The 21,639-nt window shown below is 42.8% G+C and overlaps 11 protein-coding genes across 11 annotated transcripts; 7 read left to right on the forward strand and 4 right to left on the reverse strand.

Annotated features, from left to right (window-relative positions):
* Nucleotides 1-132: 132 nt before the first annotated feature.
* On the forward strand, nucleotides 133-2,322 carry EAE98_008515 (uncharacterized protein). Its single transcript, XM_038956138.1, has 2 exons — nucleotides 133-324; nucleotides 380-2,322. The coding sequence occupies exons 1-2, from the start codon at nucleotides 245-247 to the stop codon at nucleotides 1,863-1,865; spliced, it is 1,566 nt and encodes a 521-aa protein (XP_038807597.1). The 5' UTR covers nucleotides 133-244; the 3' UTR covers nucleotides 1,866-2,322.
* A 311-nt stretch (nucleotides 2,323-2,633) lies between these two features.
* Nucleotides 2,634-3,694, forward strand: EAE98_008516 (uncharacterized protein). Its single transcript, XM_038956139.1, has 3 exons — nucleotides 2,634-2,941; nucleotides 3,004-3,068; nucleotides 3,137-3,694. Exons 1-3 carry the CDS (start codon nucleotides 2,778-2,780, stop codon nucleotides 3,355-3,357), a joined length of 450 nt encoding a protein of 149 aa, XP_038807598.1. The 5' UTR covers nucleotides 2,634-2,777; the 3' UTR covers nucleotides 3,358-3,694.
* A 230-nt stretch (nucleotides 3,695-3,924) lies between these two features.
* On the forward strand, nucleotides 3,925-5,029 carry EAE98_008517 (uncharacterized protein; the record flags this gene model as incomplete). Its single annotated transcript, XM_038956140.1, has 4 exons — nucleotides 3,925-3,991; nucleotides 4,021-4,223; nucleotides 4,278-4,682; nucleotides 4,766-5,029. The coding sequence occupies 4 exons, from the start codon at nucleotides 3,925-3,927 to the stop codon at nucleotides 5,027-5,029; spliced, it is 939 nt and encodes a 312-aa protein (XP_038807599.1).
* A 709-nt stretch (nucleotides 5,030-5,738) lies between these two features.
* On the forward strand, nucleotides 5,739-7,249 carry EAE98_008518 (uncharacterized protein; the record flags this gene model as incomplete). The annotated part of the gene is made up of 4 exons (XM_038956141.1): nucleotides 5,739-5,910; nucleotides 5,972-6,276; nucleotides 6,328-6,559; nucleotides 6,609-7,249. The coding sequence occupies 4 exons, from the start codon at nucleotides 5,739-5,741 to the stop codon at nucleotides 7,247-7,249; spliced, it is 1,350 nt and encodes a 449-aa protein (XP_038807600.1).
* Nucleotides 7,250-7,688: 439 nt separating this feature from the next.
* EAE98_008519 (uncharacterized protein) lies at nucleotides 7,689-8,599 on the reverse strand (the record flags this gene model as incomplete). Its single annotated transcript, XM_038956142.1, has 3 exons — nucleotides 7,689-7,801; nucleotides 7,953-8,280; nucleotides 8,420-8,599. The coding sequence occupies 3 exons, from the start codon at nucleotides 8,597-8,599 to the stop codon at nucleotides 7,689-7,691; spliced, it is 621 nt and encodes a 206-aa protein (XP_038807601.1).
* Nucleotides 8,600-9,486: 887 nt separating this feature from the next.
* EAE98_008520 (uncharacterized protein) lies at nucleotides 9,487-10,479 on the reverse strand (the record flags this gene model as incomplete). Its single annotated transcript, XM_038956143.1, has 1 exon — nucleotides 9,487-10,479. The coding sequence occupies one exon, from the start codon at nucleotides 10,477-10,479 to the stop codon at nucleotides 9,487-9,489; it is 993 nt and encodes a 330-aa protein (XP_038807602.1).
* Nucleotides 10,480-11,974: 1,495 nt separating this feature from the next.
* On the forward strand, nucleotides 11,975-12,284 carry EAE98_008521 (uncharacterized protein; the record flags this gene model as incomplete). The annotated part of the gene is made up of 2 exons (XM_038956144.1): nucleotides 11,975-12,116; nucleotides 12,142-12,284. 2 exons carry the CDS (start codon nucleotides 11,975-11,977, stop codon nucleotides 12,282-12,284), a joined length of 285 nt encoding a protein of 94 aa, XP_038807603.1.
* A 936-nt stretch (nucleotides 12,285-13,220) lies between these two features.
* EAE98_008522 (uncharacterized protein) lies at nucleotides 13,221-14,625 on the forward strand (the record flags this gene model as incomplete). Its single annotated transcript, XM_038956145.1, has 5 exons — nucleotides 13,221-13,244; nucleotides 13,306-13,675; nucleotides 13,742-13,849; nucleotides 13,936-14,064; nucleotides 14,222-14,625. The coding sequence occupies 5 exons, from the start codon at nucleotides 13,221-13,223 to the stop codon at nucleotides 14,623-14,625; spliced, it is 1,035 nt and encodes a 344-aa protein (XP_038807604.1).
* An 849-nt stretch (nucleotides 14,626-15,474) lies between these two features.
* Nucleotides 15,475-16,695, reverse strand: EAE98_008523 (uncharacterized protein; the record flags this gene model as incomplete). The annotated part of the gene is made up of 1 exon (XM_038956146.1): nucleotides 15,475-16,695. One exon carries the CDS (start codon nucleotides 16,693-16,695, stop codon nucleotides 15,475-15,477), a length of 1,221 nt encoding a protein of 406 aa, XP_038807605.1.
* Nucleotides 16,696-17,171: 476 nt separating this feature from the next.
* Nucleotides 17,172-17,381, reverse strand: EAE98_008524 (uncharacterized protein; the record flags this gene model as incomplete). The annotated part of the gene is made up of 1 exon (XM_038956147.1): nucleotides 17,172-17,381. The coding sequence occupies one exon, from the start codon at nucleotides 17,379-17,381 to the stop codon at nucleotides 17,172-17,174; it is 210 nt and encodes a 69-aa protein (XP_038807606.1).
* Nucleotides 17,382-18,776: 1,395 nt separating this feature from the next.
* EAE98_008525 (uncharacterized protein) lies at nucleotides 18,777-21,599 on the forward strand. Its single transcript, XM_038956148.1, has 4 exons — nucleotides 18,777-19,210; nucleotides 19,475-19,761; nucleotides 20,038-20,845; nucleotides 21,117-21,599. The coding sequence occupies exons 1-4, from the start codon at nucleotides 19,108-19,110 to the stop codon at nucleotides 21,329-21,331; spliced, it is 1,413 nt and encodes a 470-aa protein (XP_038807607.1). The 5' UTR covers nucleotides 18,777-19,107; the 3' UTR covers nucleotides 21,332-21,599.
* The last annotated feature ends 40 nt before the right edge of the window (nucleotides 21,600-21,639 follow it).

The following is a 21,639-nucleotide window of genomic DNA, read 5'->3' on the forward strand; positions in this document are numbered from 1 at the left end:
GCAGGAAGACAGGCTTTTGAGTTGCCTTGGATCACTCATTATGGCTCATAATCCCAGTGAGCCTGACCTGAGTGCTGAGAAATCAATTGCCACTATGGTCGCTAAGACTATCCGTACTAATTCCAAGCCACCCTAGCGTGCCTAGCGGCGTCATTCTCTATCGTTTATCTTTGCGGGGCAACTTTTTTCTCTTTCATCAAAATCCCACCATCAAAAGAAAAAATACAAGAAAAAGCTCGCCATCATGTCTGGTATGGATGTTGACGACGCGCCGGTATCTATTGCTTCCCGATTTCAGGCACAAGAACCAAAAACTGGTGCTACGTAAGTTTCTTCTTCAGGAATTTTCTCCAAGTTCCTATCGCTGATAGTTTCGAAGTATTCTCTGCTGCAACTGTGGCGCTCCTATCGATGGAACGACTTCCGCCGGTGCTCTCTGCTATGATTGCGTAAAACTTACCGTCGATGTATCGCAAGGTATCCAAAGAGAAGCCACTGTACACTTCTGTCGAGATTGCGAAAGATGGTTACTCCCACCTCAAACCTGGATCCAAGCCTCCCTCGAATCTCGAGAACTCCTTGCCCTTTGCCTAAAGAAACTTAGAGGTTTACACAAAGTTCGAATTATCGATGCAAGTTTTATCTGGACGGAACCCCATTCTCGAAGAATCAAGGTCAAGCTTACTATACAAGATTCGGTATCTGAAGGTGTCGTTTTGCAACAGTCATTCGAGGTCGAATATGTGGTTGCCTATCAGCAATGTCCCGATTGTGCGAAATCTTATACCGCGAATACATGGAGAGCTTGTGTGCAAGTTAGACAAAAGGTTCCTCACAAGAGAACCTTTTTGTACCTCGAACAGTTGATCTTGAAGCATGGCGCACACAAGGATACTATCAACATCAAGGAAGTCAAGGATGGTTTAGATTTTTTCTTCGCAGCCCGAAATTCGGCGGAAAAGTTTGTCGATTTCTTGAACTCGGTTGCCCCTATTACAGCAAAGAAGTCTCAAGAACTTATCTCCATGGATATTCACACATCTACTAAATCCTACAAGTTCTCCTTTTCCGTCGAGTTGGTACCAATTTGTAAGGATGATTTGGTTGCGCTTCCAATCAAGTTAGCAAAGTCAGCTGGAAACATTTCCCCTCTTGGTCTTTGCTACCGAATTGGTAATTCTATCAATATCCTTGACCCACAATCTCTTCAGACTGCGGAAATCAGTTGCCCCATATACTGGCGTGCACCATTCAAACCTTTGGCTGATGTTCAGGAATTGGTGGAATTTATCATTATGGACATTGAGCCCTTGGGTCCTACAAAGGGACGATGGGCTCTTGCTGAGGCTACCGTTGCTCGTGCATCTGACCTCGGATCAAATGACAAAACCTTCTACACAAGAACACATCTCGGAAATGTTGTCCATCCCGGAGACTCTGTCATGGGATATATGATGACTGGTACTAATTTCAACAACCCCCAATACGACGCCCTCGAAGAATCAAATAACTACGCATCGAAAATCCCTGATGTGATGCTTGTCAAGAAATTGTACGCAAGAAAGAAGAAGTCCAAGAACAGGAACTGGCGTCTCAAGCGTATGGGTAAAGAAGAAGGAGAAGTCTTACCCAGGAAGCAAGATCAAGAAAAGATGGACAGAGATTATGAGATGTTCTTACAGGATGTTGAGGAAGATCCTGAGCTCAGACAGACACTTGCTTTGTACAAGGCTCAACAGGCACAGAAGGAAGCGGATGCTATGAGTGTGGCCGAGACGAGTGATGGTGAAGATGAGACACCAAAGATTGATATGAATGAGTTACTGGACGAGTTTGATGAACTCAACATGAATGACCAACAATGAGTTTAATGATTCTCTGATGGTATTTCTCTTATATCCTTGGGTGGCGTTGGTTGGAAACGGCGTTTGAATGTTGTTTGCACAACTTAAAATGGTTACGAGGTTGGGAGGCATGCAGGGGAAAAGAGCATCTGGCTAAGCTCGAGGTAGTAAAGTGGCTAGATTAAACTCTACATGCTAGTGCACCATCACTCAAGATTTATCTTCTGGATTGCTTAAAATGTATATGAATATCTAGCGAAATGCAAAATGAATATCCAGCAGGCTTCACCATTTCTCCAACTGACTGCTTCAAAAACCATCCTCTCTGAGCCAATATAGTAATTGTGAGTAAGCGTTATTAGTTTGATATAAATTTTATATATTGTCTTACGAATATTGTATGGCGATTGGATTGTAGGAGGTGAAGTAGTATCAAACTTTTGTCAATTTAAAAGCTATAATTGAATGTATAGAGATTCAATTTTAAATCTGAAGTATATCTAATTTAATATATTCAATTCGGGTTATTTCATTTTCAATTGGAAAAGTGAATTAGATATGCCTTTTAATCTAGTATACACCTGGCAATGGATTTAAATTTTTAAATTAGATGCAAAATATGACTTTGAATACAACAATTCAATTGGATGCAATATGAATGTAGTGCGGAAGCTCTAACCCCCCATCCCCTTTAAGGTAAGCGCTTCTCGGCACAAAAAACCGAATGCCGGATCCAAGCTACAAACAATGGAATATGGATGTTATTGAAAGATCATTAACTTTGATCAAATTCAGTTGCTGGCGATGTTCATTTCAATCGGTATGCTTTGCAATATAAGTCGAAGGTCTCCTCCCAGTTCAGATGAAGTTTCTCCTCCTCTTCAAACTTAAGTAAAATAAATCCTGTACCAAATTTTATCAAAGCATTCCAAGATGTATGGAGCACGCACATCTAGTCGACACTTCAGACCAAATCCTCGATATCCAAGAGACACACGCGCTCGACTTCGTAGGCCTCAATGGCATGGTAAGGGATATCGTGAAGGTGGAGATAAATTGTTCTTTCAATTACATCGATCCTGTTCTTATGGTCGTGGGTAAGTGCGGCAGGCTCAATCCAAAGACCACACCAAGGTTGTTACTGAGCCGCGTTCTATAGATTCAGTCGCTACTTTGAGTCGTATGAGACAGCAAACATGCATGATCTCCTCGGTGGTCTTGAGAGTAAGTAAACCTACCTATAATATAAGCAGGCTCTAAAGCAACTAAACACTGATCATAAATTCATATAGATGAAGTATCAAGGGATTACAAATTGCCGGAGAATTTACACTTCGAGTTTTTTCTTCGCAGAACACAGATCATAGGTGAAGATGCATTGGTCGGAAGCGTGTTTGATGGGGGAGAAACAGTGTATGCTAAGGCGTTTGACGACGAAGGCATTCAATTCGTCTTCTTTAGTGGACCTTTTGGCGACGTATGGCAAGCGAAGGAAAGAAGGGGTAGACGATGAGAGTCAATGTCGAGCTGGTGAGCTGAATGGAGTCGACCGTAACGAGATGGTGTTAGGGTGAGTCAGAGTCGAAATCCTAAAAATTTCAACTCGCAGTTTGTAATTTGTAAGTCGAGCAAGCTTTGAGTTTGTGTTCATTCATCCCAGCTGAGTTTGAACATCATGAAACCGACCAAAATTCTTGGTTAACAAAAACATACGGATCTCATGACATACCCCTCTTTCCCCCACCTCTTTTCGCTTCCTGAATAGACTACTGATTTGATCGATCCTTTAAATTCAATTGAAACACTCGCGTGGATTACGAAGTTGTAAATATTCTTGCCAGAAAATCAAGTACTTGTTCGCAGTTACCTCGTGACATTTCACCAATTATCTTGCTATCATCGTATCAACCGTCATGAGCACTTTCCATGTCAATATCAAAACTTAAATAGAAAATCTATTACCTCTAAAAACCAGATACAAGCAACTCTAAATTATTTCGGAACCATGAATCAAAAACACTCTCATCTACCAGGCCGGCATAACTTATAACCTACTCCTATCCAAAGAGAATCACGGATAATGGCCTCTGATTCCGCAATTTCAATCGGCTCTAGTCCACAAGATTCCAATGACTCTGATGCTACAAGTCCGTGATCTCAAATCTTAGTTCTCCAGGTTTCAACAGATCTGATACTACACTTTCCATGATCTCAGATCTTAGTCCTCCAGGTTTCAACGAGTCTGATATTGGACTTCCCAGGGTCTCAGAATTGCTTCGTTCAGATTCCGATAGGTCTGATTTTACACTTCCCGGGTTCTCAAACCCTCTGCCTTTCAATAACTTCAGTACTCAGCTTCAAAACTATCCCGATCCTTTGGTTCCCAATGACTTCAGACCTCCAGCCCCTTACAATTTTGGCCTCATGCTTTAGAATCACTCTGGTGTTACAGATCAAAGAAATCTTCGTCTTCCAATATCAGATGGACACACACTTGACCCTGGCCCGCTGATTCCCCCCAAACTGTTTCTCTCGCAACCATGCCTTCACTGCAGTCGTGATTTTCCTTCTGGTCCACCATGCAGTGGAGTCGAGCCTTGCTTTGAATGTGTCAAGTCAAACAAGTTCTGTTCTTTTCCAAGAAGTGCTTATTTAGCTGAACCAGGTTTGATTCTACATTCACCCCTTACAAATGTACTGGCTGCTGACAATCATATTAATCTGAAGATCTCCTCTATATTCCGGTGTATCTGCCTTATTACCAGTAAGTCAATTGCGCATCTTATCTGTGGTAAAAATCAACTAACGCGATTACGATCGATAGATCTTGGGAGTGCAGTAGAGATCCATCTGATAGACAAAAGGTCGTAATGGCAGTCAAGCGCATAAATACGACGGCGGAACTTATTAAAGAGTTATAGTGTAATCATCCTACATCACACCCTGTACCTGAGCACGAACTGACAGAGCAAGTAGCTGCAGCAGTAATTGCGATTCCATTGATCCCGGACTACATAATTTTCCGGTATTATCTCCAAGGCAGGGTGGTATGGGATAATGACTATTTGTTAGTAAGAGACCTGAAGCGGGGAAATGATGATTGTATCGAATTGCGTGCCTTCAATTTGGATGCAGGAAGTGAGTATCATGGATGTAAGGTAGGATGGTATCAGAAGAATGTATGAGAACGTGGGGAAAAGAAATATGTGTTGTTCTCTGCGCTATACAGTCAGCGATAATTTGGAGAATCAAGTAATTGTCCAGCGAAAGATTGAATACTCGCAACTTTCTTTACTCTCATTTCTCCTTATAAACTTACAAAGTAGGCTGTGCTGAGGTGGTTGATTCGAATTCAGCGGGAAAAGACCGGAAGACGAAACCTCGAGCTCGAGAGGCTGTTTAATTTAAAACTTTCAAAATCGATATAATGGATGTAACGAAAATCAGATCTCTCAAGTTGACTGCGCGATTGCGACTACTATATCGTGTCGTGTTACTGAAAACAACACGTGATTATCACGTTTATTTTTAACCGAGTCTTTCGTGTCTGAGTCTTTACATTCTCATAAATGACAAATAAAACAAATATCTATCTCGTAACCTTATAGTACGAGAGGAATATGTAGGGTTTATTTGACAAATCACTTATAAAGCAAAAAGATCGAGTATATTTCATCGATGTAACGAGAATATACAAGGTATGAACAATCTAAAACCACTGACGTCGTTGATTAGATTAACGATCTAAACAATATGACGTAGAGGTCTTTATCGATCGTGGTTCCCCGCGCTTAACATTTCGATATAAGAATTCCATGCTTTCAACATCCATTTTCTCTTTTCCATATTAGTTTCGAAAACTACAACACAATCAATCAAATTAGTTAATTCAATATGGCTCTTAGTCAAGCAGCAGCTCTCCTCGAGAAAGTCGTCGGTCATGATATCAATGCCGTCACCGAGCAAGATGTAACAAATCCAGCACGGGACCGTCAAAAGTATGCGGATCCAAGTGGCGAGACTATGAAAGCTCTATGTTGGATGGGGAAAAATACTGTCAAGATGCGTAAGTTTCTCCAATGAAGAGTATAATCATCACACATCTAATATCTCTCTTCAATGAACAGAAGAAGTACCAAAACCAAGAGTCGTTGAAGACAGAGATGTGATTCTAAAAGTTACCGGAAGTACTGTTTGTGGAAGCGATCTTCATTTACTTCATGGCTCGGTTATAGAGTTAGAGAAGGGAGATATTCTCGGTCATGAGTTTTGTGGTGAAGTTGAGTCTATGGGCCCAGCTGTAAAGGGGTTAAAGAAGGGTGATCGTGTGGTTGCCAGTTTCCAGATTGCTTGTGGCGATTGTTACTATTGCGAAAAGAAACAATCATCCCAATGTGAAAAGACGAATAGTAATACTATTGAAAATGGAATGGTATGTTCAGATCTTGATCGTTGGAAGGATATCAGGTGCTAACTTCAATAGTATGGAGGAAGAACAGCAGGAATGTTTGGCTACTCTCATTTCACTGGTGGATTTGCAGGTGGTCAAGCAGAATATGTTAGAGTTCCATTCGGGGATGTCAATCTTCTCAAGCTTCCATCAAATGTTCCAGATGAGAAGGGTCTCTTCTTGTCGGATGTCATCTGTACATCTTGGAACTGTGTTGTAGACACCGGAGTCGAAAAGGGAGACGTGGTTGCTATTTGGGGCGCTGGTAAGTATTTATTATCAACCAATCATTCAATCATTCTAACCATATCTAGGCCCAATTGGACAAATGTGTGCAGAATTTGCTTTCATGAACGGTGCATCACGAGTCATCATGATCGACAGCAACTGGAGATTAGACTTTGTCAAGTCTAAAATCCCCAAGGTCGAACTCCTCGATTATAGTAAACTTCCTCGGGGAACCTCTGTCACCTCCAAGCTAAAGGAGATGGTTCCACGAGGACCCGATGTCGCACTCGAGTGCGTAGCAGGCGAATATGCCAAAGGCTGGGCCCACTACTTCGAGATGATGCTCGGCATGGAAACAGACACATCCGAGATTGTCAACGAAATGATCACATCCGTTAAGAACTTCGGTCGATGTGGTATTACCGGCGTTTACGTCGGGTACACTAATCACTTCAACATTGGATCTTTGATGGAACGCGGTATCCGACTTATTGGCAATGGACAAGCTCCAGTACATATGTATTGGGAAAAACTTCTTGAAATGATTGAGAAGAATGAAATTGATCCTTTGCAAATGGTATCTCATCGGGTCTCATTGGATGAACTTGATGATGTCTACTATAAGTTCGAGAAGAAGGAAGATGGAATGCAGAAAGTTTTTGTGCAGACGAAGTTTTCTGCACCAGCTGCTCCGGGAAGTCCAAGTCTTACAACGTATAAGAAATGAGGAATGAATGGAATGTTTAATGAAGGTTGATAATGATGATGAAAACATGTATTTTTAGCAAAAAGCAATATATCAATATTTTATTACGAAACAAGGATTTTTTCATGGAGAGATCGCATCTTATATTGCGGGTAGTTGCTCGTCTCAATAAGTCATTGGACCATAATTCTTGGGTAAAATTGCTACGATTTCTACACATCCCGTGTAATTTTTCACTCCTCATGTCTTCCACCAGGCAGACCTCTGCGGGAAATAAATTGAACATGAACACCATAACTCCTCAGTCGTCAGCCATCTTAAATCATTTCACTTCCGCTCCCTCCCACTGCAATTTCAATTCCTTAGATTCTGCCTTGCTACTTTCATTTCGTTCCATCGTAAATCATCTCAAGTTCGTTCACATATGTGCATTTACCCCTTCATTTAGCCGAAAATATGTCTAACAAGTAGCCATCATAGTAACCAATGCCGCCTTCTCGGCACTTGTAACCGTAAGTTTATAGACAGATTTAACCTTGATCCACATTTTTGCATATGTGCACCAGTATGAAGCTATTGAACCAGTTAGTATACTTCCGTTCATCTATATCCCGCTTCTCTCTCCGCTTTTTTCTTCTATGTAGCTCCGAATCCATGCGCGTCTGATAAGACGACAACGGAAACAACCCCTCACACGAAAGGCCAAGACAAGAAAAGAACTTACTTAAAGAAGGCTTGAACTCCTCCGGTCCACGGTCTCCCTTACTCTCATTGACATTGTCGGTAACAGCCAACAATTGCGGGTTGACAAGGTCATTAGCAAAAGCCTGGCGTTGAGCAGTAGTCCACGCAGAAGCACCTGATTTCCAAGCGTTACTCAAGGGAACAAGATGGTCGATATCGAGATCGGAGGCGGCGGTCCAGGTTGCACCATCGTATGGAGAGACCCAGGTTCCCGATGTGGCAGCACACGCAGAATCAACGACGACATTTTTACCGTCGCGCTTCAAAACGGTCTCACGTGTATTGCAAGTGCCGGAGATAGTGTTCCACTAGAGGCGAGTGTGTTAGATTGGGTTTTGGGTAAATTGGGGGGGTATTTGAGTAGGCTGGAGAAGGTTGAGTAAAGAGAAAGAGGACGGTGAAATGCAAGGAATGAGATGAGGAGATTGAATGAACAGAGGAACATACAGTAGGGAACAAATCTCTCGCATAACCATCTTGACTTCCGGCCGCAGCCACAGTCAAACCAGCAAGCTCGGTATTAGCAGTAGCTGTGGTTGGTACTCCGGGTGGTGCGGGCACTGGAACTGGAGTTGCTTGGACGAGAAGTCCTGTTGCTAGAACAGTGAGGAAAAGACCTTTAAGCATGATGAGATGAAGTTTAACTGTGAGAGTATACTTGTACTATTGAATTGAGAAGAAGGATGAAGTTAAGAACATGAGATGGCAACACCAGTCTTTTATAACCAATTCATACTGATTAGAACAATGGGATATATCAAAATATCCCCATCTTAATTTCTGGGGCCGATTTCTGGGCACGGCGGCATGCGAACACTGTTGCTTTCACTCCGGAGTCTTTATCAAAAGGAAGCATTTATAATCAGCACTCACATGTTTATCATCTCCTCCACCCCATCCATATCACTTTTACCTTTTCCCAACCCCATTTTTCCTTTATCCTATCATACATAATCTCACCCACACGCCTGTGAACCATAATCTTTAAGATGGTGTTGAGCTTCCCAAAGAAGGCAATTGACCCCAATGACTCCATTTACTGCTTCTTGGCACACATAAGGCTTGGAGACCCTTTTTCGTGACAGTGGCATCGTCCTTTAGAGTTGAAGATAAAGTTGATAAGCATCAAATCATTTCGGCACATGGTCTTGGCTGCTTATATTTCATACCTTATATGGAAGGTGGGGAAGTGCTTGGCGTACGGACGCCGCCTAATGATTGCCGTGAACTTTCATGGAGAAGGTGCATTTATTTGATGGTGGTGGTGAATTGGAATATACTTGAAACGTACAAGAATTAATACACGAATGAAGTTGTCAATGAAAGATAGTAAGATGTATACTATTATACTTTCGCACTAACCCGCAACTCGAATTCGTCGATGCCTTCCCAGGGAAATGCCGAATCCAGCGTCTCCAATCTGCTTTGCTAAGTGACATCCAATTAATTCCTCAATCTTTCTTTATTGATAAAACCAATCTTCATCCTTTCTCTCTCTATTTTATCTACTTGAGTCATCCAGGAACTCTGATAGAGCCAGTCATTCGGAGGTAATCAACCAAGCCCTCAACTTGCCCAGCGAGATCTGGTCCCTTGAAATCGTTTGTAAAGTATATAGGGTGAAAACATCTCAAGCGGCGAAGGATCTCTATCATATCCTCCCTCTTTTGCCTGAGTTCTAACTCGTCTGGGCGTGTCATGATACTACCAAGGAATATTGGTTTTCCCAGACATGCGATTGTCCTATCAAACGTCCCCACGGCTGGCAGACCCAAAGTATTTCGCATAAAAGTCACCACTTTCTCAAGGTTTAGTATCTGTTCGTCTATATATTCTTCCAGGGACAACTTCTCAAAGTTTGGCGGCTTATCTATCAACGGCTTGATCTCCGATTGAAATGGAAGCACGCCATTCATTCCTATGAACCCTCCCATTCCACCATCTTGGTCCACTTGATAAATTAGAAACAAATGCATTGCTGCAGTAGCGCCATCTGCTAAACCACCTATGAAGACATTTCGTATACCTACAAGATCTGATTCTCTTTCGACAAGTTGTTGGATGGGTTTCAGAATCTGAACTAGCCCTCCGAGTATCTTTAATCGCTCTCCCTCTTGATCGGTGGCTGAAAATGCACTCCATAAATCGACCATGTCATCGGTAGTTTTCCTCGTTTCGCTCCCTATATCCTGCACTAACCAGGGATAATCAATATCAGGAAAGCACAAATTTGTTCCAGGAAAGATGGACATAATGGTTTCACCATTCAGTCTTGCTCTCATGAATTCTTCAGCCCAGCCCTCGGCACTACCAAAGACTCCATGAAGAAGAATGACAGAACGGGTATGATAAGTCCCGGTTTTTCGAGGAATGGTCACGGATCCGTCCGGACATACATAACCCTCTAGAAGTGTGGATTCTTCTGTCTTAATATCATCTGTGTCAACTTTTGAGTCTTTTCTCTCCTCCCGGGGTTGTTCGTTCGTTTGTTCGGCGGCTGTATCCATTGCAATTCGAATTCAATCTTCAGAAGTATGATCGATGTTTGAGATGTTGATCAGTTGGATTCTAACAGTCAAGGATATCAATGTGTTGCGTCCAAAGTTTATTATACCAATGCTAGGTTAGATATGAAGAGGTAAAGATGCACTCGAAGGTCGATTATATCAATCTCTTTATTGAATGCTTCAGCAATTGTACTCGGGGTCGATTGTGCTAATGCGCAATTAAATAACTTGAAGGATGAAGAATATACAGTATCATTCAGATGAAATGAAGTAGGTACCATGATTTGTGTGGTGTCGCTACTTCCCAAGTAAACCTACCCAAACCTAACATTTGGATGGCAGCTTCGAACATGTTGAAGTGCTAATCTGGTTAATGGATCTGACGAGATGAAGTTCATATCTGTCAGCACTTGAGAACTTTAGTTTTAGATATTCAACGCGAACGATTCTTCTCAATATTGAATCTTATCCCAAATTGCTGTAAACCAGTGATAATCAAAATCATGTTCCCGGTAGTGAAGGGAAGGGGTAGGCCATACATAAATGTTCCATTCCCTATCAAAGCTGGGTTGATGACAATACTCTTCAAGACCTAACCACCACGGATAGATTTGTACCATATACCCGCATGATATTGTAGAGGTCAAATGAAATCAACTCAACTGGGTGATATCGAGGTATTCTGAGGTATCAACAGTAGACTCTTGGTATTGACGGCCCAAGCTTCCCCTAAGAAGTTCGGTATTCGGGATTCGGTATTGTCGTCAAATCCCCAAGATAATCTCATTTCGAACTTTTTAAACAAATAAAACATAAGAATCGAAGCAAATCCAGAAAATCTGTTTCTCCATGAGACAATGAGTACTCATTTGCTGAGAATTGCATGCAAAGTATGAAAGTATCAAGGTTTGTGGGAGTTGAGATCTCAGACTATCTGCCAGCTTCATACATCGTTTGCTGTGCTAAGCACACTCGAGTAGCTTCAAAGATTATCACTGACAATCCATACATAGATGCGCAGAGAATGACGACGATACTGATAACTCAATAGCACCTTCAGGATTCTCATGATTCCTTCCAGATTGCAACTTGATATATATCCATTCGATCCGCACATTATCGAATCTTTCATTGCGATCCGCGAGCCTGTTCAGTTGCCGATCCGATACTTTCTTCAAAGCTTTCTACCAAACAATTTCGAAGCCTGGACACTTTTACCTGGACGATGTCCTGACTCAATCTGGCGATTATCTTGTTGTGCGCTGTGTGCTATGTGCGTAGATTGCGATTCGTCGGTTTGGACAAGGCTATATACCTACTTTGACGAAATCAAAGGATTACGAAACGATTCACTCAATATCCACACGCATTATTCTCTCACCGATGCCTACGAATCTCGGAACTTATATATTTTGAGAAATGAATGTCCGATATGCAGCCAGTTCCAATTTGCTTTATCCTACCGAGGACCAGCCAGCTTCCCAATAATTTAAATATGCTTGAGTGGTCTGAGGTGGCAACTTGCAAGACGAATCGCCGGTGTGGATTCATGTCAAGGACTGTATTGGATTACGAGAGCGACACGGCAGTTATATCCGGTCCGTTGGGATTTCCAGCAGCAAGTTTCTGCATGACAGGTAAGCAATTACTTCATATGGATAGACGACCGATTTCCACCACTATATGATAGACAGCAAGGACTGGTGCAAGGGCAAAATCGAAATGCGAACCCGACAAGTGATTTTGACTGTCGGATACCAACAAATGAAAATTTCAGGGGATCTTCAAGCGTTGCAGTCAGTTGAACACATGAACTGTGAGCCGCACGCGCGTTTTCTTTGGATTTCAGTGGATTCTTTCATATTGTGAATAGATAGGAGTCGAAATTGGTGTCATGTACATCGTTCAATCCGGCTATGCGAGTGGGAACTTCGACAAGCAAAGTGACGGGGGCGGGTAAGCGGAGGTACCGGAGAGGGATCATGTCTTCCCGCCCCACAAGTTGATGGACCAAGGTCCAATACCCAGGGGTGTTTGACGCATGGTTTTTACAGAAACAGAAGTTCGGTTTGGTTGCATGATTTTTTCGGGTTTTTCATCGCTTTCTCTGAATCATTTACGCCAGTATAGCGCTGGTACGCCAGTATAGCCAACGCTATACTGCCATAGTCGTCTTCCCCCGCACTATCTCTTATCTAAGTTTTCACCTCCTTCATCGTTAGCGAGTTTTCTCGCGAAAAATTGCTTCAAAATGACACCCATCTGTTTCTTACTTTATTCTTCGAGAGGACTCAATGTGACTTAAAGATACTTAGCGCTCAATGAAAATATCCATTACAGCCAATGTCAATTGAGGAAATATATCTGCATGGTTCTCCGCAGCTGTTACTAGGGTATTTTACCATCGGCAAGACTTTCAACGAATGATGTTTCTCTCTACTGGGGTAATTGTGGGACTAAGCTCATAATCATTACCGTCAAAATGTACTGTGCCTCTTCAGGACTTTTAGCCCTGTACACTTTTGAGAAATTTGATATGGGTCCTTGTCTTATCTCACAATAATGGTTACCGCGAGGCGAGATCTCCAAATCATTTCTGACGGGTAACCGTTATTCAAAATGTCTTGGCCGTCTTCTTTCTTATTGTTTTATTCTCTCTTAAAACAAAACTTTCTTTTTCCTTTGGCTTTGGTTTCGGCACATCACATCTTGACAAGCTATTTTCGTCACATTTTCAAGCCATGGACGCCTTTACTCCAGCACAGGCAAGTTTATACACGTTTCAGAGCTTCACACATTCTCAACTAACATGCTTCGCAACGATAGACGACCGAGCTCGTCTCGCGCATCGGTGCCAAAAAAGCCCGTATGAGAATTGACAAAATGTTCATCAACTCTTTCATGGGAGGATGTCTCATTTCTTTCGGATGCGCTCTTTCTCTCTCCACCAATTCTTCCCCATGGTTTCAAACAAATGCTCCAGGTCTTATCCGTACCATCTCTGCGATGGTCTTCCCTGTTGGATTGATCATGGTTGTCCTTACGGGAGCCGATTTGTTCACAAGTTATTGCATGTACAGTGTGGTCGCTTTGTTGCATAGACGTTGTAGCTTTTTGGATTTGCTGAAGACTTGGGTTGTCAGTTTCTTCGGAAATTTGGCGGGAGCTTTGTTTTTCATGGCTGTCCTTACTGGTTGTAAGTATCCGTGCTCAACTTTGTTCGATCGGAACCGTGGGTTATCGGATGCTAATAGACAATTAGATGGCGGCACATTCGAAACTGGAGCATACAAAGCGGAAGCTCTCTCATTTGCAAAGGGAAAAGCAGTTACCCCAGAATGGCATCAAATTTTCCTCAAGGCAATTATGTGTACGTTTGTCCTCTCCGGTGTAACATTTCGATTCCACACGAACATGAACGACGCTTCGAGAATCTCTACTTACGATATTACACAGGCAATTGGCTCGTCTGTATGGCCGTATTTCTCGCCATCTCGTCCCGCGAAGTTCTCTCCAAAATCGTCGCCATCTGGTTTCCTGTGATGTGCTTCGTCGGTTTGGGAACTGATCACGTTATTGCTAATAGTTTGTACTCCACTTCCTTATCATTTTCTTTCCATCTTCTTTTCGTGTATGGAATCTCGCATGTTTGCAAGTGAATCGGGCGCCAAGCATGATTCCCCTGCCAAGTCATTGGCACCAGCCCTACTAGTCCAAGCCACTAACGCGTCACCACTCACAGTGTACTTCATTCCCCTCGCCATCTTCCTTGGAGCACCTGCTCCCCTTACTGTAAACTACTACATCTGGAAATCATTGATCCCATCCCTCCTCGGTAACATCGTCGGCGGTGGCGTCTTCTGCGGCGGTGTGTACTGGTATCTTTTCCTCGCACATGAAACTGTACCAATCCATTTCGATACTGTCGATGCAAACACGGCAGTTTATGAACAAGGTGGTCCAATTCAACGACAAGTTACAATTGAGGGAGCAGGAACAGGTTATGGACATGCCCAGAATCCCGAGGTAGTTCCAAACTCAGGAAACAACGCAAGAAGTGGAATTGCCAAGGAATTGCATCTTGGTGCAGTCGAGAGTTTAGGGAGAAAAAAGGAGGGGAGTGAGGGAAGCAGTGGAAGTGTTTAATTGAGCACAGTGATGAGACGGCAATTCTGGACGAGCGAAACGAAAACTAATATGTTGAGGACTGGACTTGAAAAGGAGTTGGATGAATAGGTTGAGATGCGGTGATACCATATATTTTTTGATACACAGCGGTACGTTTAGGTGGTGCGCTGTTGTATAATGATTTGAAGATTCTGCTATTCTGTGTATATTTCACTCTTTTCAAAATTAGTATATGTATAATGATATCATAAATTTCTATTTACAAATGATTCGGTCAAATCTAATCTTCAACATCCCTGTGGACAATTCGATCTCCTGAATATATCTCTACTTTGGAGAAAAAGAGGCCAAAATTAATCGCCCTAATAAATTCTATAATAAAATCACAAAAGTTGATAACATGGAATAAATCCTTGAACAACTATTGTTTCATGAAATTATCTAAACATTCAATTCTCTAAATTGAAATGGAACAATTAGGTTGTTAAAAGGCTTTATCAGTGGTGAATTGCGGCCTGTTTTTTCTCCAACGAAAAGTATATCTCCTCCATGTAATGACATCAAACTCGGGAGGTGTTAGATAATTTGTCAACGGAATCTCAAAAGTGTTTGTTTGGTATAAATTGTATATTCTTATACCTATATCATTACAGATTGAACGCCGCACAACTTGTCAACCTTCCTTTCGCTCTTCCCATATCATATCATATCATATCATCTCGTGTATGTTCATTCATCTTCATTCTTTCCTACAATCTCCGTGATTTCACAATCACAATATTCCTCTTACATCATATCATGGACATATCCACCATCACACCACCCCATCCACCAGTATTAATAACTCAAGCTAGCTCCATATTCCATCTAAAACATCATAGCCTGTCGTCTTATTTTCTTCGCCACTCCGGATGCAGCATTACAAGCCGTCTCTTGCGTTTCACATTGTGCCACTCCACCCGCGATGCTTCCACTATTAGCAGCACTCGCACAGGCATTATGTTGTACGCTACAACTCCTTTGAAGTGCTGCTCCTTCACCCACAAATGAATCTCCGTTAACCGAGAAAGGACGATCACCTGCAGAGGAAACAACTGGGGGAGGTGCTCCACCTAGTGTTCCGGTGAAGGTTTGAACATTTGTTCCTGTGGCACTGGTTCCAGTAGATGCAGAAGAGGCTACTGACGCAACTGAGGTTGCTGCTACTGAAGCAACGGAAGCGAGAGACGCCATTGATGAGCCCGTCGCGATGGCGGCGACGGCGGTAATTGTACTTGTTACTGCGGCAGCACATTCGCTACCTGTAGAGTTTGAAGTTGAGTTACTCGAGGAGACAGAACTGATAGTAGCGGTAGAAGTTGAATTTGCCGAAACTCCTGCGACAGCTGCGGTGATTTCATCGGCAGTGGCATCGTTAACGATAAGACTTTTTGTAAAGATACAACCAGGTGAATCGGCTTCGTCGTCACAAGTATTGCCAGCAGCAGTTGGATCGCCGATAGTTCCTGGTGCGAATGTACCCGAAAGAAGAGCTTCTTGAGGATCTGCCCCAATAGAAGCAAGTTGTTTAGCGAGTGAAAGAACAATAGCTTTATTGGTAGTGGCAGCGTTTGGTGAGGCTGGATCTTGATGTTGTTGAACGGCTTGAATCTCGGGATTGACGGCAGTTTCGTTGCAAATGACAGATGCAACACCAACTGATGCTGTATTTCTTTCAAGTGCTGCATACATTAATGCATCAGCCATACCGGTGACATTATTAGCCGCTTTTGCATTGGTGAAAGCTTGATCAGCGGTAGCTTGGTGAAGACAATCGGGATTGGTAATTGTTCCAGCTCCTTTCATGGCTGCAGCATTACCCAAAAGACCAAAGACTGGATCTTGGATTTTGTTTGGATTGTTGATGTTTAAATTGACACGAACACCATCGAGGAATCGATTGTGGGAATGTTCTTGAGGAACCTCACGTCCTCTTAGCATTCGCTTTGGTATGGATGGAAGATTGAATGTATTCTTTGGTTCTGCGATGGGAGCAGCAGATACCAAGCCGAGAACGGCGATCAAAATGGTTGCGGTTTCGTACTTCATGATGATGATATTGGTAATGAAAGTTTATAGCGATGAAAATTTTCAACTTGTAGAAGGATGGCAATAGACTAAAGTAAGTGTAAAAAGAAGGACCGGCCTAAGTTGAATGTAAAGTTATTGTAAAAGTTAAGATTTAAAGAATGTATAAGAGTTAAAGTTCTCAGAACTGAACAAGAAGAGAATGTAGATAGAGCTGAAAGAGAGGCTGCAAAGGTGATGAGGGAAAAAAGGCATTCACTTGGCGACTTGGTAGATCTTATATCTTGAATCATTAACGCTTCAGTCCCTCAATAAGATCTAGACAACGTGGACGAGGTCGCATGCTTCCTCCCTATTACCCGGAGTTTCCACACTTGTGGATTTCTAAAATAATTCGTAGACCACACAGGGAGAAGAACATGGTCAAGGATTGAATTTTCATCTGATGAATCCTGCTTGTCGAAGCATGTGCTATGAAAGAATCTTTGAGCACTGGACTAATACGTTTTAGTATATCGAACGTAAGTCTGAAGTCTAGAAGATGTGTCGGTGGCTATCCGGATTGGCCATGGTACATGAGATGAAGTTGGTTCTTGCATGGTAAATAGCTCCCTTGACACTCGGATTTTTTCACCAACAGTCTCAGGTGATGATACCGGGCCATTCAACGGCCGTTTTGACAACCATTCAGGGTCCAAATCTGACATATCTGAAGAAGATGAGATGAATGATGACAGGACATTCGCGTCAAGTCAACCGCCATCAAAAGCTGGGACATCGAAAGCATGATAGTCCTCTAACCGTCTCATCGCATCAAGATATCAAGCTTCAAGAAACATTCGTGATTGAATAAATTGATATGATGGCGTAGATATGGGACGAGGCTTGTCGCAGATGTCAGATCTGATTCCAAGCGATGTCTCCAAACCCTGTCTGGGGTAATCACACGTGACCTTTCTCAATATTTTTGCAAGCTTTCACACTATGCCTTGCCTTTTATCTGACATGACGATGTCGCAGAGTTCAGATGCAACTGGTAATGAAACTCGTTCGCGTCTACTTTGGGTTGTAATATGGGTAGGGCAGTACCCGTAATCTATCTGAAGTATTGATGGCACATCCATATCTTCAACATGTACATCATGTTGGTCAATCATCCCGTCTTTACCCTGCATCGTCACTAACAAGCGGGAAAATAAAGTTAAATTGATTACAATCTACTCGTAATCTTTGTGTCAATCTGGATAATTATATTTCATAAGCTAGGATCTAGTGGAGATATTGATGATTTCCATGTCTCATATCAGATCGATGTTTGTTAGGTAGTGGACGATAGCCAAAAATCAAAGATTAACCGTTTAACATTGCATGAACCATCAAGGGACCGAGGGACCTGAGGTTCACATCGGATGGTCACAAAAGTATGGTATAACAACCGTCAACGAGTGTAACATCTCGTCCCATCTTCATTTTCAACCCTTTGAGATGACGAATCGCCCTACCAAATTTGTGTCTACCATAATGCATGTTCTTGGCAACGGAATCACGATCAAGAGCTTGATTGCGGATCGGATAGAAAAGCTTGATAAGGTTACCCCCTCGCGACTAGGAGGAATAGCCGAACACCAGTGCGATACCTACACTAGTACACACACTCCAACTGGTGACCCTCCACCATCCAAGATGTCTTCGGAGTCTGGAAGGATCTTTTCTTCTGAACTCCAAAATTCAAGTTTGAATAACAGACAATCTCTAGCCTCTTAATGGTTCAGCCCTTTTTTTTCTAGAAACAAGATCTCAACGTCCTCTGGAGTAATACCGGATGCGACGTTGAAGTCATGCGGGATTCCCATATATATATCCAAATCCAATGATTTTGATGTCAATGTCAATGACAAAGCGATTCATTCGATTGATGACAATTCTTCCATGCCGAACCACTTATTAACCGCTCTCCTTCGATGACATACGATATTCATGGAGCAAACAAAGGTCAAGGATCACTCGCACGTCCATCACATCACATCAACTATATAGTAGTGACATCATTGATAATTGTATCTTTCTGATGAGAATCCGATTGCATCGATATCGAGATTCTACACCAATTGTCATTTTGTAGATTGTTTATTGGCTCCTTAGATAAGTGTCGTATTGGGAAAGTTCTCCTAACAATGCCTGCCAAGCATGATCGATCATTGGATTTCCTTCTATCGTAGATTGCAAAGTTTTGATATGATTCTAGTCATTTCCAATCTCCAGGAGGCAATGTGAGATTTTTGTATTCTTAATTTCTAGCGACAATAGTAAACTTCTTTGAATATTTCACCTGTATCATTATCAAGAACCTCCACATCTGTTCAACATCGATATCCCGCATCCGACACTCATTTTGGAACAGATAACCAAGATTCCCAAACACCAAAGCCCAAAATGGGGAATGATGAAGAGGAGCAAGATACTCGTCCGGTGGGATTTTGGCATCGTGATTTGAACGCGACGAGGAAACATGTTATCAAGAAATGGATTATTACGAGTATGTTTCTTCTAGTTCTCGGCCCTTGAGTGTGTTTGTTGGATGCGTAGAAATTGGGTATGCGGGTTTTCGATTGCTAGATTGTAGTTCAATCGCATGAGAATTCAGGATGGGTAGATGATCTTGGTTATCTGAAAGTCTTTGCGAAAATAGTGGTGCATGATTGCATCTACTCTGCTCTGCTATAGATTCAAGTTCGGTATCGCTGTGCTTTTTGACAACATGTGGTCTGGTATCTTGCTCCCTCTCACTAACACCATTCAGCCGTCATCCTTTCCATAGCAATCCTGTCCATTCTTTCTATTTACTGGAGTGTCCTCTTCCACGTCGAGAAAAACCTCTCGTCGCTTGTAGTCTGGGTAGTAGATTTCGATGCACAAGTTGCACCTTACACAGACACAACTCCAATAGTTGGACCCGAGATTGTGAAGGCTGCCGAGGCACTGGTTGCTCCTAAAGGTGCGCTGGGGTGGGGAAGTTTACCGGCTAGTGATTTTGGATATGATCCAATGGAGGTTAGAAGGAGGGTTTGGGAGTTTGGAGCTTGGGCTGTGAGTTGTGTGATTCCTTTCTGTTGTGTTTTGGCGCGGTGTCTTCGGTGTCTGGATTACAGGTCAACAATGTGAGAAGCTTGAGAATGTCGAGGTCATCTACGATGTCAGAGTGGTATTGAGCATTTCACATGATCTAAGCATTCGCAAATATTCAAAGCGAGAAATTTCTCCATCAGGCTGTAGTCCAGACTGAAGATTAGACACATTGGACTCTTTCCGAACAATATAGACTTTTCGAAGTGCTTACGATTATTTCATACTAACAACACCCAGGCAGTAATAATCAATGCAAACGCAACAGCCCTCCTGCAAGATGCCGTCCAAAACGGCAACTCGACTTTTGATCCCAAGGGAATTGCACAAATAGTCTACGTACAAGCACGAGACGAGACGACCTACGCCAACTATGTGACCCCCCAGCTACTCCAATTCCAGTCCTCTGTGACCGCCATGTTTGGCCAGCAATGGGCTGCACAAGTAGCGGATCAAGCGGCTGCCAATCCGGCCATCTTGTCCAATATACGAAATAGTCCCCAGGCAATCTCGCCCGCTATCGGGTTCTCGACTTTCAATTTGCGACCTTTTACTCCGCCTGTCGCTACGCCAGCGGTCAGCATCGGTCTCATTTATCTAATCATCATCTCTTTCTTTTCCTTCTCCTTCTACCTCCCTGTCCACACAAAATACATAACCCCCCAAGGCCATCGACCCCTCCACTTCTACCAAATGGTTATCTGGCGCTGGTTCGCCACCGTTGCGGCCTACTTCTTCCTCTCCCTCTTCTACTCCCTGCTTTCCCTCGCCTTCCAGATCCCCTTCTCAACCGGCCACAAATCTATAACGTCAGTCGAAAGCGCCACGGCCTACGGAAAAGGCACGTTTGTGGTTTTCTGGATGCTCAACTGGGTAGGGATGGGCGCGTTGGGTATTGCCTGTGAGAATGTGACTATGATTATCGGACAGCCGTGGACTGCGCTTTGGTTGGTGTTCTGGGTCATCACAAATGTTTCGACGAGCTTTTACTCGATTGATTTGGCGCCGAGATTCTTCTATTGGGGGTATGCTTGGCCGTTGCATAATAGTAAGTTGAATTCTTTGTTTTGGTCTTTGGTCAGTGGGAGGGAGGGACAATTAGAGTGTTCGATTATGTTGTCCAACACATTGAATTTATTTAATCACCGAATCCATTTCCACGATTGCTTTCATGGTAGTATTGAAAGCCTTCAGAACATTAAACCTCTTCACACAACCCTCTTCTCTCCTAGCAATTCAAGCCCCTTATGCATATCAAACATCACGATCAATCCAAGCACACCTAACCCATAACTAACAATCCCCCCCCCCAACCCCAGTCGTCGAAGCCAGTCGTCAACTCCTCTTCGATCTCCACTCCCGCATCGGTCTCAACTTCGGCATCCTATTCGCCTGGGTCGCAATCAACACTCTCCTCTTCCCCTTCTGCTGCTATTTCATGCGCTGGCAAACCTTAAAGGGTCAGGAGAAAACCATGGATAAGAGAGGGAATGCCAAGGAGGATTCGGACACTAAGGGAGTGGAGGAAGCGTGATGGAAAGGAAGTCTGAACATCGACATTTAGATTTCCATGTTTTGAGTCCGGGTTCAACTTTTTTTTTGGAGATGTCTCGATTGTTACCTGTAGATGAACGGAAAGATTCTTTTAAATTGCGACAGGCATTTTTATATATATCAATGACATCGAAGATGTCGAATGAAGTATGGTGGGGCGATGGAAGCTTGTACATGTACATATCAGACGAAACTACAATCTTGTATAAATAATGAAAATACAGTAATAGGCAATAACTATCTTTGAATTGGAGAGATCGGATGAAGCAGAATATCACCCAAAAGAAA

This window comes from Botrytis deweyae (genome assembly GCF_014898535.1).
Source record: "Botrytis deweyae strain B1 chromosome Unknown BDEW_022, whole genome shotgun sequence".
Classification (NCBI taxonomy): Eukaryota; Fungi; Ascomycota; class Leotiomycetes; order Helotiales; family Sclerotiniaceae; genus Botrytis; species Botrytis deweyae.